The following is a 14,936-nucleotide window of genomic DNA, read 5'->3' as shown; positions in this document are numbered from 1 at the left end:
ATTGATTATTTGATCAGAGCTAGCGAGAGCTGATTTACTGTTTGATGAAAAACTGATCCGATGAGCTTCCTGGGGCTCATCAGGTGAATTCTTTCCCAGTAGTTTCTTTTGTTATATGACCAGCTCTACATAATACATAGGTACTAAAATACAAAGAAGTGCAAAACCGACCATAACGCAACTACAGACCACAGCTATAGCAGGTCCCCTATGAATGAAGGGCTTGAGAGTTACTGCAGGTGATTTCCTTAACACATCGGATCTGAAGTCAAGGAGAACGAGAAGCGCAGTTCCCAAGAGCCCGTACTTCGGATGCTTTAGCATTCACAGTTAACACGGTGCGGGGTTTGGAGATTTGTTTCCCCCTTTGATAATACCTGAGGCTTGTTTGTGTTTACTTCAATGTAACCAACTGTAACCAATCATCCCAAAATGTTTTCTGCGAGGGTGTTCAGGCTGTCTTCACCAAGGTAATAGAATTGTTTTGCAAGTGTTGGATTTTTTTTTTTCTCCTTCCTTTAGTTTGTAATTGTGAAGAATAATTCTTTTCCTCTGAAGAAGTCAAATCAGCGTCAAGTCTTAAGCAGAAAAGGGAGAGGTTGTGCAGACCTTGGAAGAAACTGCACAGAGCCATTTATAGGTCTAGGTTTGTAACTTGGGGGGTTATTGACTATCAATGAACATCTTTCCCATCCTTGCTTTTTATACTCACAACCTAGATACTCTTTGCCCTTCCTAGAGTTCTAAAGTCAACTCTGGTTGTTACATGGCACATTAAATGGCAAGGTTTATTTGCTTATTTTTGAAGTGGTTGTGAGAGTGCGTGGGGTATGCATAGAACTGGGGTACGCATCCTTACAGACCAACAGTCCTGGCCACACGCAGCTTTTGGGCGAGGGGCAACACACTTTGAATTTCTCAAATATGAGAATTTGTGATCTGCTCAGTCCTGTGTGATTAGGCTGCAAAACCCCCTTTGAATTACCATGGACCCATGCAGGTTTGGGTGCAGAGGGCATCGCATACCATACCGATATTTACCTTGGCAAGACAGCTGGAGATAAGCGTATGTTGCATATGCTTATGGCTTAGCACGGGCTAGGATCCCCAGGATCAAACTGGGCATCTGCCACAGAATCCAAAGGAAATGCTTCCCCTTGCTGCCCCCCCCCCCCCTTTTTAGTAGGTAGCCCTGTGTGCAGAAAGGAAACATAAAAATGCTGCTACCCTGCTGGTGCCTCAAGGGTGTATGTGCATTTATGTGTGACTCTCATGTTGTTAATGAGCATTTTATGTGCATTCACACAAACGTGTGTGCGTGCTGGCAAATTCTGTCTGTCTAAGCTTAAGAAGGTTCTTGTTTAAGGCAGTGATTTCTTATTTAAGGTAGTGATTTTGCCTTATAATCATTACAGATGCATCTCCATTGAGGTTCCCTATTGCATGTATGCTAAATAAATTGCTGTTTGGACAAGGAGAAAAACACAGGGAAACAGATTTAACCGTGTTGTGTGCCCTGATGGCCCAAAAGACCAGCCTGCCCCTTGATACATGAGTACTATCTACTTTCTCTGTGCTATATCATTTTTAGGAGTCTATCCTATAGGCAGTGGAAATTATCAAATCACATATTGTAACCAAGATATTTTGGGTTTCAAAATGTTTCAGAAATATTTTTGGAAGGTGAGCTCCCAAGTTAAGAATGATGTTTCAGTTTTGGATTTTCTCCAAAAGCAAAATGTTAGTGGGTATGGCTGTGGTCTTCAACTGATCCCTTACAGCATCGTACTAAGCAATCCCTGCAGGATGTGCACAGGACCAGTAGAATGAATCTTGTTTTCACAACCAGCTTGCCATGACTCTTGTGGAGTAAAATGTGAATGAAGGAACTTGTAAATCTGCAAATGCCACTGACCGGTCCCAGCTAGGGGAGGAAGGACTGGAAGCAGTTCCGGGTTACAGCTCCTAATTAACGATTCTGATAGACAGAATTTTAATTTACTGCATATGTTGCAATAGGCCTTTAAAGATAGCAAAGAAGATGCTCTTTAAATGTTTCTATTCACATCAGAGATGTGCCAGAAGAAACATATGAACCATTGTCTGTCAGATTTCCCTTCTGTTTTTACCCAGCCTCTTTATCCAGGCATGGAGGCACGTAAGAATCTAGCGTGGTTTAGAGAGGTGCAAGGTGCCCCGCGTCAGGCTGGGCCGATTACACTGGAGGGGCTGAGTAGTGAATGACGGAGTTGTAATCCGGAGGTGGGCTGTGGCATTCCAGGTTTGGATCCATAGGAAGGAGAACAGAGTCTTCCAGCGTGAAGTCCATGGTGTCCTCTTCTACCTGTACTGCTGGCTGGTATTTGACAGCCTCACGCTCGTGATCGGATAAAATGGATTCTTTGCTCTTGCTAACAGCTCTCCGCCTGTTGAGAACGAACAGTATAAAATATTGACCCTGTCTCCATAAGGTTTTGTCTCTATGTGCAATTAATGATCAGAATTATTTTTTTAAAAAATAAATATGTAAAGCTTTTCAGTTTACCTTTGCAGCATCCTGTAAGACAGTGACTTTTTACAGATTAGATAAGGGAACTGAATAAGGTATTTCAAATAACTTGAGGTTTTAAAGGCTGATGTAGGAGTAAATCCAGGAGTCCTGTTGCCCTGTCTTTTTAGCTTGCTGCATTTCAGTGCACTATATATGTATGTCTGAGTTATAAATGCACCTGTCCTATCCATACAATAATATTCTCTCATTGTTCTGACACAGGTCAGTAAAAATTTGACTTTTTTGAAAGCAGAACTGAAGGCTATGACTTTTCTTTAAGTAGAAGAAAGGATGAAATAATGAATAATCTATGACAGACACTAATTTAAAATGATACTGAAAGCAAGAGCGTGTGTTGAATACACTCTCGCAGTGTAGGGCAAAATCTTTCTCATGTTCTCTAGCCCTTTAAAATTACTGAGCAGGACGCTAGTGAAGGGCAGCACTTTTCAACGTTACAACTGCTGGCCTGTAACTGATGCTATTAAAGAGAGCCAGCTTTCATTTTCTGCTGTCGTCTCTCATTATAGGTGACGAAGGCGGTGGGAGAGAAGCAACTTGCATCCCATGGAGCAACCTCAATGTTAAAAGTAGGAGAACCCTGGAGAGGATTTGTACCACAAGGTGACCCTGAGGAACAGCAAGTGGTGTGGAGGAAAAAGTAAGGTACTGTCTGTTGTGGCCTGCCTTAAAAATAATGTTTTGTTAAGCCTGGTGACTTCCATCTGAAGAATTCATTGGAAAGAGGTCTGGATAATTTAGGGTTGGTTCTCAAAAGGATCCCAATATAAGAATGGCTTTTGAACTTCTCCACTATGCTTAGGGAGCCTGTGACATGCACCTCTTTGGAATAACCCTCACTCACAGACTGATTATGGCATTGCTCATGTCTCAGTTCAGAATGACTTATGAGTGTGCCTGGGAGAATTTAAAATCGGGCAGTGCTCAAGCACTTTGTGTGTATATTTCATGTGTGTTTAAAGGAGCATAAAGCTACATTCTAATGATGCTACATCAAATCCAAATAATCAACAGTTCATCAAATAATTGTATAATTCATTACACTTATTTTAGTTATACTGCTGCAGTGCTTACAGTCCCCAACAGTTGATCAGGGATTCAGAGTGTGGCACTTTAGAAAGCGAGCAGAGCCCGCTCCTGCTCCAGGAAACAAACCAAAAGCTAAGAGAGAGATAGAGTCGTTGGAGGAAGGGGAACAAAAATCATGAACAGGAAAAGTAGCAGACCCAAGACACCAGCTGCGTGTGCTGTCATGTTGCAGGCTTAAGAGCAGGTTGATACTTGGTGTGACGGGATTGTAATATACAGTGGGCCCAGCTCCTTTCAACTATGAACGGGTAAATATCTCCTGCTAGATTATGCTACTATGACTTCAGAAGTTGTGTTATCTTGCCTCTGAATCTGGAACCTGCCAAAAGCTTCAGTTTTCCCACAAGCTGCAGATATTAGTCTGGCTGACAGAACTAGTGTCAGTATCTTCGCTTAAAATTTGTGCTAATTCTGGAAAGGTCGTGAGTGTGCGGTGCATTGGCTAGAGTAGAACGCTGGTTTATGATCTGTGCACAACCACACTGAACGGCCTTGTAGGGTCTATCTGTAAATCATCTGTCCCTGTAGTCCTCTTCTTGGGGGAGTGTGTGGGGTAGGTGATACTCTGTACATCATAGTCCGTAAAGCCAGTCGTCCTAAGCCAGGAGCCGAGATGTTCAGCCAAATTCAGACATAAGAAACAGCTGCAGCTTTAATCAGCTGCAAAGGGAGACTGGCTGCTCTGTAGCTGGCCTGATTTTAGAGGGCTTTCCACAGCATGTTTGCATCTCCAGCTTTGTCTCTAGGAAGTGAACCCAGGGCCCCTGAAGTTGCAAGAGCCAGCCCACCATGTCTTGTATGTCTAGAAGAAACTTGGGTTCTGCGACTTCTAAAATGCAAAGGCAGAGATTATAGATTAAAGCTAATGTTGCTGTGCTTTTAGGCCTGCACAAGGCCTTGAAACCAAACCTGTTGAGTGGCAAAGCAGAAATCCTAAAATAAATAGTAACCCTGAGAACTTCAACAAAAATGTAGCACACGCTGCTTTCACAAGCTAAGCTTTTCCTCTTTGTCCAGAATAAAACATGAGTGGAAACCTCTTCTGTATACTACACATTTGGCAGCTGTCCCTTTCTATACACATTTTCTCTGTAGATAATTTTTTCCCTGGCATGAGCAATGGAACCACAACTTGCTTCACTGTTTATTTATGTATTTTTCTTTTTGTTGCTCAGTTCTATTGACTCGTGTCAGACAATTCCATGGATGCTCTGGCTTCTAATTTGCCAGGTATTAAAGTTGTCAGTGGAAACAGAGAGAAGCTTGAAAGTATCTGTTTAACTTGGCCCCCAGCCTGCATATCTCAGAGGGCTGGAGAAAAAGAAATGTTATTAGGGTTTAGTTTGGCCACAGAATGGGAAACTTTCGGACCCATGTAGACTCCCAGCAAGTGTTCTTGTTAGGTTTCTGCCCCTGTAGGTCAGCAGACTGGATATCTGGGAATAACTCTGCCTGTCGCTGAAATCATGCTGGTGTTTGAAGAAGGACTCTTAAATGCTGACATCTATTATTTGCTCTAAAGACAGAAAGCTGATGAGTTAGGTCAGAAGAAAGCTTTGTCATTAGCTGTCTTATGGCAGACCAAAATGCAATTAACTTTCAAAACTATTCCTTTCATCTAAATGCACTTCCTAAATTAAAGCTATCCAAGGGTCTTCGCATTTTTCCTTTTAATATTACGGACACTCCAATCTACTCTGTTTATGCTCAGCAACAGAGAAATGTACGTGTTGGACTGTACATTGGAAAACAGGACTGCAGCATCCTCTTTCTGTCTGTCCTTGAAATCTTATTTGCTACATAGAAACCGCCACACTGAATCAGCCTTGCCTCTGGCAGTGGTCAGTACTTGATGCTTCAGAGGAAAGCCAAAACCCCTTTATTCTCTGAGCCAATTGTACAACTCTGTATAAGATAGAAAAATTCTCCCTGAGCCCCACCGATAAACATTTTCTGACTGAAAGCATTAGGTTTGATTAATCACACAATTATGCAGCTACAGAAGTTAATAATGGTTGTGTAATTAAATAATTTCATTAAAAGCTAGCCATTACTTGGTTCAGTGCTTCTCCCGGGTTGGCATTACGCTGCCCCAAAAGGTATTTCCTTACTGATTTTGCCTCTGCCTGACTTCTGAGCACTGCAGCTGCAGGAGGCGATAAAAGAGATGTTCAGTTTTGATAAATCTGCTCATAACTGTGAACGTCTCAGCCCAGTCCCCCTTGACTGTTAGTATTCTCACCACGGCACAATACTGAAGATGAGGCGTGTGAATACCATGACATTCAACTCAAACACATTTGCTCACTGACCCAAGCTGGTCAGATTTTACCCAATGGCCAACCTGAAAACTCGTTTGTCCTTGCAGGAATGTGTACCATTTTGGGCAGGAAAAGGGGAAGGATGAGAATCTGAACATCGCCATTTCCTGACCTCAAACAGATTTTGTAACCTAAAGGACCCTCTTTCATCATGTGCACATTTCTGTGGAGTGCCGGTTGGGGAAACACATTTTGCAGAATATTGTGAGCTGGCTTCAGCCTTGTTTCATAGGCTGAGACTAGAGTCAGCCAAGGCACAGCACTGGACTTCTCTCCTTCAGAAAGATACCTACAAGCTAGGGAGGTTTATGGGGGGAAGTACAAAAGTGGTGAAAGCACTGGAGGAACCAGAAGATGAGAAGAATGCAAATCGGTAGCGGCAAGTCAACAAAAGAGACATTCATAATTGCCAGCAAATGCAGCTACGCTTCAGGCTGTGTTTCTGTCGTGTCCCTGAGCCTGGTGCCAGTGTCTGTTAGATGTAAAACCAAATGAGGTGGAGGAACCTACTGGTGATAACTGAAAGCCTGCCAGGTCTGTAAAGTAGGACTGTATTGGGCAGCCTGATTATCATAGAGCTCGGGCTCTGTGCTATTGCATGCACGTGTAGTGTGTCTGTGTGGGGCCACGATATAGTTAGTAGGTCTCATGACCTAGACACAAGCTTGGGCAAGTGCGTTTTAGTTCCCTTTTTTACTGTGTGAGGTCAGATTTCCTGGTACAGATGAAGCTGAAAAGTCTAGGAATTAAACTAGATGAAGGAAAAGTTAGCCTGAATACAAAGTAATCTTTCACAATCTTTTTTAAGTTTTCTGGAGACGTGTCAAAGTTGTTTAGCAGATACCACAGAGGATAATCCTGTAATAGCTAGAAGGGCTAAATGACCTAATGAGACTTTTTCATCCTACCATATGAACCAGAGATTTTGGTTAGAGGTAGAAAAATACTAAAATCATCAAAGAGCTGGGAAATCGTTACAGGAGCTGTTTATTTTATGTGCGAGGGAGCCAGTTTCTATTAGCCTAAATCTCAGGGTCAACGACTTGAAGAGGAGCACGGAGGAAGAGAGATGACTAAGAAAATCACCCTAACCAGTGAGGGTCTACAGCAGCGAGCGTAGCACTTACTCCCAGAGCTGTGGAGCAGCTCTTACTGCTTTACAATAAGACACCCAAGTACCTTGCCCTCAATAGGAAAAAGTAATGGACTATTGTGTCTGTGTAGAAACCCTGGCCTTGTTCAGAAGCTGTATTTAGGGTAAGATGAGAAATTGGGCTGTGCGTTGCCAAGTAGAGCGGTTTGTCTCATGACTGCATCTCATAATAACGTGTAGGAGCTTCAGGGCTTTATAACAGCTTTCATAGGTGTTTAATGAGGCACAGAGTAAGAGTGATTAATTTTTTAAATTTTTTTCTGCAATGAAAGAAATAAAAGGGTTATTTTTTCTTCTAATAGTTATGACTGAGTCACAGTTTGCTTTAATACATTTTAGATGGGGTGCTGTGCAGTAAGAATTTAATCCTGGGTTCCCCTCTGGCAGTATCAGTGCATCAGTAGTCTACTGGCACGGAGAGCTCAAGGGGTTAGGATCAAGAATTCATTGTTTTGAAGCACTTCTAAATATAAAGTACAGCTAGCATAAAATTTTAACAGGCCAAAGTCACCTGCTCATTAAGTATGCCTCCCCTTGCACGTGTGGCAGAGTTGGTCAGCGGTCCCTGACACAAGCTCCAGCACAAAAAATGCAGGGAGATGCAAAGCACTGCAGTCAAAACCAAGCTGGGGACCACAGCCTTTCACAGTTCTCTTTTTAATCTTTGCCCTTGTAAGCGTATAGTATAATCCTAGAAAAAAGTGCTTTACATAACTCCCGAGTAGCTACTCATTCAAAGTTACTTATATTTTGGAGACCTCAAGTCAGGTCACAGTGCAAGGTGCTGCATGACACGTGCTATCTCAGCGTGCTCATCGCAGAAGAAAAATCTGAAACCGAGTTCTGCTATGGAGTAAACATATTTCTGTGCCTCATTTTTCTGAGATGGTGCAAAAGGATTCTGCCCAATCAGCTGCGTTGCATTTTTGGTGGGCACCTTGCATCTGGACACGAATGCCTGATGCTCCTGAGCAAAATCGTTTTTTTTCAATATGATTGACCTGCCTTAGGCCCAGTTTGGCTTTGGCAAAGGCAGAGCCCTCAGTGATGTGATCTGGATGCAGCATCCAGAGCCCGGAGCGAATCAGCTGAGCCTGTCAGCTGGTGTCATGGGACCTGGCCAGAACCAGATAAGTAACTTTGGAGCAGCTGAGGATAATTGGCTTGAGGGAGGAGAAGGGAGAGGGATGGAGGGATGACAACTGAGCAGATATCAAACCTATTTGTGCTGGGGTAGACTTAATTTTCTTCCTAGCAGCTGGTATGGGGCTATGGGTTGGATTTGTGCTGGAAACATCATGGATAACACAGGGATGGTTTCCTTACTGCTGAGCAGGGCTGACACAGAGCCAAGGCCTTTTCTGCCTCTCGCCCCACCCCATCAGCGAGGGGCTGGGGGGGCACAAGGAGCTGGGAAGGGACACGGCCAGGACCCCAACTGACCCCAGGGGTATCCCACACCATATGACGTCCTGCCCAGCACATAAAGCTGGGGGAAGGAGGAGAAAGGGGGGGGACATTCTGAGCGATGGCGTTTGTCTTCCCAAGTCATCGTTATGCGTGATGGAGCCCTGCTGTCCTGGGGATGGCTGAGCACCCGCCTGCCGGGGGGAAGGAGGGAATGAATCCCTTGTTTTGCTTTGCTTGTGTGCACGGCTTTTGCTTTCCCTGTTGAACTGTCTTTATCTCAGCCCGTGAGTTTTCTCGCTTTTACCCTTCCGATTCTCTCCCCCTTCCCACCCGGGGGGAAATGAGCAAGTGGCTGTATGGGGCTTGGTTGCTGGCTGGGGTTAAACCACAACACTATTATAGTTTTAAATAATAACTTGATTATAGAGTCTCGGGGAGAATTTTAAAGCAGTGCTTGGCAGTAGCCTGTTAACATTATGAGATAAAACCTGACACCAGAGTCATCCCATCGTTAAACCCCCTCTTTTGAATGTGCTTCCTTGAATGCTAACTCCAGTGTCACTACCCCGGTCAATCTTTCTGTCCCTCGCTACAGCTACTGTTGTGACTTTATGCTTCAGCAGTATGAAATGCTTAGAGCTCAGAAAGGGTTAGTCTAGCCTAACAGTGGTCCTAAGCCCGGAGTATCAGATTAATCTTCAGTAAACTCTTGACACTGACACTCCATGGTGTGTAGTGTTGCCAAATTTTAAACTTGACAGAGAAATTGAATGCAAGATAAATAAACTGCAAGATTTTGGAAAAAATAATAAATGTAGCCACCCTGGTTTAGAAAACATGCTAAGCCTTTGAACAGTTTTGTTTTAGAAAGGGAAGACTGTTTGAAAAGGATCCAGGGTAAATGTTTTTGGTAGAGAGAGGTACACAATTAACAAGGGTGACTTTATCTCCCCTATTAAACCAGCACTCTCTTCTGACCTCTCCTAGACTATTCTATATGCTTTTGAGGCTTGTTTTTCAAGTTAGTAGGGCAGGAGCACCAAGGGGTGTCATGTCCTCAAATGAGAGGGCATCAGGATGCTCTGCAATTATGTAAAAACTGCTATTTGTGCCAACGGTAGTCTGCAAGATTAAAAAAAAAGAAGCTGACAAAATAGCTTTCTCAGCTGGACCTCAAACACTCAATGAAGGACATGGCCAAGAAAAAAAAGACACCTCTGTCCATTCAATGGTAGCTCAGGTCCTGGGAATAAGGAGACAGCAAACACAGCTTGCTGCAGGGTTTGCTTTTATAGCAGACCTCTGTTAAGGTGGTCTTTCGCGGTCTGGCTGGCACAGAAAGTATCAGGTATCTCATGAGGAATGGAATCCTTATGGGAGTGTTGACTGGAAATGGGGAGAGCCCCAGATGGAGTGGCTCAGGCAGAGATTCACTGAACCCGGCAGGGCCGCGTTACTTCATGTTCACTCCCAGTGGGCCTGACAGCAGTTCCAAAGGTTTTCCTGGAAATCTCAAAAGAACAGGCTGCTATGGAATTCTTGTGTTTCTGCATCTGGCTGGATGTTGATTTTTCTGATTTTTCAGCAGAAAGCTTTGAATGGGGGAGAACTGCCAACTATTTATCTAAATTGGGGAAATGCAGGAGGGGAAACAGCAGTCAGAGGCGATTGACAGAAATCTGTAGAAGGATAACTCCTATCAGGGAGGCTCTTTGTGTGTGTGCCTGTGTTGGATTTGTGTCAAGATGACATCATGCAGAAAAGAGAGGTAAATCAGCCCAGGTAAAGCATCGTAGTGATGCGGTTCCTGACATTTGAGCTCCTTTTTTTAGAGCTGGTGCTATCTGGTCTCCATAGCAATGCACTGTGCTGTGCAGGAATCCTCTCAGCGGGTGCATAGGATAAAAACGTGGAACTGTATCTAGATCTCTGCTAACCCCCCAACAGGTACCACACCGGGCCAGTGCTGCAGGGGAAGTACAGCTGAACAAGGTTATTCCTGAAGTCACGCTCCTAGCCAGCAGAGTCTGTAGCATTTGAATTCTCCCCGTTAGTGCCACAAGGCTCTCTAGCCTTCCTCTTCCCTTTTCCTCTTTCTCCTTCTCTCCTGCCTTCAAACATTGAGGAATTTATGGGTTTAAGTACTGAAAAGGCAAGGCAAGCTCCTTCCATCTTGCTTTTCTCTCTGAGCGAGGGACTTAGCCCCTCTGAAATACTGTTAGATTCCAACTCTGCACTCTCATGTGAACTCTTCCATACGAAGCAGAAATTGCACTAGGGTTTTGGTTGGTTTTTTTTTTTTTTCTTCTATCATTCTCTTTAATGTAGAAAAATGGTGACTTAATGTAGAACAAGCAGTTGCTCTGGTGGGAAAGATCATTGAGTTTAATGTAGAGGAAATGATAGAAATCTCATCGATAGATTTCAGAGAAAACTCTAGGCAGTTTAATTAGCTTAATTTACTGAACAGACATGGAATTCCTTGCTACAGAATTGTTTATTTTTTTAATATTTTGGGTAGCTATTCTTTGAATTTCTACAAGTTGACATTTGAATCAGTAAAATGGGTTACTATTGTTGTTATACTTTTCTAGGAAGGTGGAGAAGACCTATTTTGCTACTAGGTCAACTCTCTGCCCGTGCCTGATGGTTACAGAAATATAAAGAACTGTGGGCTGTTAGCTAAAAGTCAAATATCTGCCTTTATTCCTCTGTGCTTGTCTGTACTATGAGTGGATGAGCACATAGCAAACACTGGCACAGCCTCTATTTGTAAACCAAATATGAACAATGTAATTCATAGGATCACGAGGGTGGCAGGATTAAGGGACTTCTCAGTAGGACTTTTCTTCATGGCTGTGATAACGCAAATGTAGAAATCACGGTTCTGGTAAATGTACTTGCTCACAGGGCTTATACTATTCTTTACTATTCATACCTTAACTTTTCTCAGTTGTAAAGGTGCCAGTCCTGTATGTCTAAAGTTAAACATAGCTTTGTTAGATACCAGTATAACTATAAATGTTATTTTCGGGATTAGTAGATCAAGCTCTTCAAACTTTGTTCCATCAGTAAAGGAGAACACTAGAAAGGCAGTCAAGAAACAGCTGAAGTAGATATGTATATTCCCAGCAATTCTGCTCCTATCATTTGCCATGTGCAGAATATTCTGCCCCAGGAGATTGGATCATGAACAGGAGACACCAGCTTCACTAGAGAGCACTCTTGAATGTGATTCAGAATCACAAGGCATTATGTGCTCAAAGCTGAAGAAATGAGTTTTCATTTTTTATCACATGAATCAACACTTTTCATGTTAATTAACCTTCCTGTAACTTAGGTGCAGTGGGATTCCTTTCAGAGACCTGCAACTGTTTCATTTTCAACTTCTTTTTGGAAGCAGAGTTTACATTATAAATTTCTCCATCTTAAAATACGTTAACCATGGTCTTTCAGTTACAGTACTGAATTAGAGTTGATTCTCCTCCTAGCTTGTTTAGATGGTCTAATGGTTTTCCTTTTGGAATCAGAAACAAAATTGCAAATTTTGGAAGTGTTTTTCTGAACGGGACCCTGTTTTCAAAAGAAATAACCAAAAGTACTCACGCTAGAGCCATGATCCCATATGGCCAAGAACGGATTTCCAGCCTCTTTGGGCTTTTTATCTCATCTGACGTCAACACCATCCCACTGTCCGACTCCTGAGTAGCAAAAGGAAGAGAACATCAGCAGAGTGCCAAACGATCGTGGCAGCATGAAGCGCTTTTAGCTTAAAAATGGCTTGCCCTGGGGAGAGTAAACCATAAAGCACTATTCAAGTCAGGAGAGAAGAAAAGCCAAGGAGCTAGTTAGAACACCAAATTCCAGCTATCTTATTTTGTGATGATATCGCTTTTAGGCAAGTTGATGGAACTTCACCTTCTGAAACTGTCTAGAGGTACAGAGCAGGCAAAGCAAGGGCAGGAGAATAAAACTTCTCCTTCACTGTGGCCTGTAGAGTTTGGGGCTCCCTGTCTATGCCATTATCAGGGAGAGACTGCCAACGAGGTGGCCATCTGTAGATGTTATATTGCGGTGTTTAAATATTGATATTTGTGTACTGGAACTGATGTAGGAGCTACCAGCTATTCTATGTAATCACAAGATTCCAACCAACAACCTGGTGGGCAAATGTTTGCATCAAAACTCTCAATTGTGTGCTCTTTAGTAAAGTCCTTGACACATAGGTATGTCCAGTTGGTGTATGAAATTAAGCCCATTCTTCAGAATATTGTCTTATCATTTTATCCAGCTGTTCCTGATAACGCTGCTATTTTAGCCTGAGAACATTTTCCTTGGTTTTGTAATGATAAAATTTTTGAGCTGTATTTTGAAAGAGCGCCCTTAAAACGACCACATCAAAAAATAATTTGACATTTTCAAACTTGAAATTGATATTAAGCATGACATATGGATACCATCTATGCAGGATAGCTGAGATATGAATGGACAGAAATTCATAAAGAATATATCGAGTAATACTGGCGAGGCTGCTCGGAGAAAAAGTACCCTAAATACCTACTAGAAATACACTACTAGAAGCATTGAAGTTTTAAGGAATTTCAGTATTTAACAATATTCAGTTTAAGGGAGTTCAGCATTATTTTGGCAAATCCAAGCGCTTTGCAAAGATACATAGCCTAAAAGGCTCATTGTACTTGGGTTATGTGGGGTTTTTTATGAGCTGTTCAACAAAACTGTCTTCCTTAGTTTTAAAGTTGAGGTTGTGATTCCGCTGCACTTCAAGTTGAGTCTCAAGGTTGCAACTAAGATCAAGCTGTTATTGCGCTAAGTGCCACACAGATTCACAGACATGCATGGTCCTTGTCTGAAGTAATTTAAAAAATATTAAATGTTCTGGGGGGTTCCTTTGCATTTGAAATATTTTGCGATGCTGGAAAGTTGCCTGTCTGTCTGTCAAAACCAAGAAAGCAAAAGACTTCAACATGGGAAGTGAAACTCTAGTTATTCTTATTTTACCATTCAAACTGATTGAAACAGAAAAAGTAATCCCAACAAACAATAAATAAAAAGCAAAAGCTTTTTAATAAACACTTTGGTAACACATCAGCTGTTAATAAGATCAGTTTGGAAACTGGTTTTCAAAGTATAAAGCAAAATCCCGAGTTTTTGACAGACTTAATTTAGTAGAACCCAGCTCTTCTCTCTGTTTTTTATCTTGACCGTTTTCCCTTAAAATCTGTAGTCTAGAAACAATTTATCTGAGTGCTGCTTTGCATTTTGCTCACAGATTTGTTAGAAGAATATCAACACAGCCCACAGATAAGTAGCACAATTGCAGGAAGGTGTGGTAGAGCACTTTCAGAGCTCCTGGGCAACTGTTTGAAATAATGAGCTAATCAGTATTAATGTCTTGATATTTAAGATAATTTTAGTAACCCAAGTGCACTTACTTTGTCCAAAAGTAGATCATACCATAATTTTGCTTTAAAAGATCCTCATTGAAATATCACATTTATTTCTGATCTGTTAATGTATTATTACTCTTTTTTGAGACTTTTTTCCCCCTTCATGTAAGGACTTGCTTTAAAATGCCAGGAATAGGGAGCATGTAGGAAAGTAATGCTCACGCTGGCAGCAGTAATCTCTTACAGATACTGGATCTATCTAGTAAATGTCTTTGTGTGATTCAGAGGGACAGATTTTTATCCTGTCAGAGGAAAGATGCAGGAGCCAGAGAAAATCTAAGCTTTCTAATCCCCAAGATGCACTGGTAAAGGTGCAGAAATGGCATCTGGCAAAGTACTAGCGAATAATGGGCATCAATTCGTGCTACCAAGAGAACAGATGAGAAATACGCTGTATTTGTCAAGGACATTAAGTATGTCCAGGACAAGTTGTAGCTGGAGACTTTAGCTGGAGCATGAACCTGTAATTTCAGAGGAAGCCAACAAGCAGAACCATCATTGTAACAAAACAAGCTTTTGTTTTCCACTGGAGTGAAAATGAAACCGTTCGACACCTCCCACCCTGCAGTGCCATTAAACTAGCAATAAATAGGTTCACTTAGGGTGGGGAAAATCCAGGGTTAAAGCTCTTTGTGTGAATCAAGTAGAGCAGGAACTTGAGTCTTGGTCTTGTTCATCCAGAACTGAATACCCTCACCACTGCCGAGTTATTGGCTGTCACAGCCAGCCAGAATGTGTTCTGGACAAATTTCCTTCAAAAGGCTCCATTTCAATGAGCTGCCACTTTCTTATGGGGGGAAACCCATATTGAAATATGTAATATAAAGCCCCTTAGCCCTAATCAAAGCCTGGATAATCATGCATGAGCTTCTCTTTAAATTGTTTGTTAACCTAAATGCAGGTCCCTCTTTGTTGTCGCAGAG

At 42.2% G+C, this 14,936-nt stretch overlaps 1 protein-coding gene across 1 annotated transcript in view; it reads right to left on the bottom strand.

The window, feature by feature from the left end:
• Positions 1-2,215: 2,215 nt before the first annotated feature.
• LOC104126066 (vascular endothelial growth factor receptor kdr-like) overlaps positions 2,216-14,936 on the bottom strand; it is an 82,265-nt gene continuing 69,544 nt past the window's right edge. The window contains exons 27-28 of the mRNA XM_035894051.1: positions 12,152-12,246; positions 2,216-2,426 (exon numbers count right to left, since the gene is read on the bottom strand). Of these exons, the coding sequence (XP_035749944.1) occupies positions 2,216-2,426; positions 12,152-12,246 (306 nt within the window). The remainder of the gene's footprint in view (positions 2,427-12,151; positions 12,247-14,936) is intronic.

Source organism: Egretta garzetta, unplaced genomic scaffold, assembly GCF_000687185.1.
Source record: "Egretta garzetta isolate BGI_Z169 unplaced genomic scaffold, ASM68718v1 scaffold595, whole genome shotgun sequence".
In the NCBI taxonomy this organism is placed as follows: domain Eukaryota; kingdom Metazoa; phylum Chordata; class Aves; order Pelecaniformes; family Ardeidae; genus Egretta; species Egretta garzetta.
The sequence above is the reverse complement of the archived record's forward strand: the minus strand, read 5'-3'. Positions and strand labels throughout refer to the sequence as shown.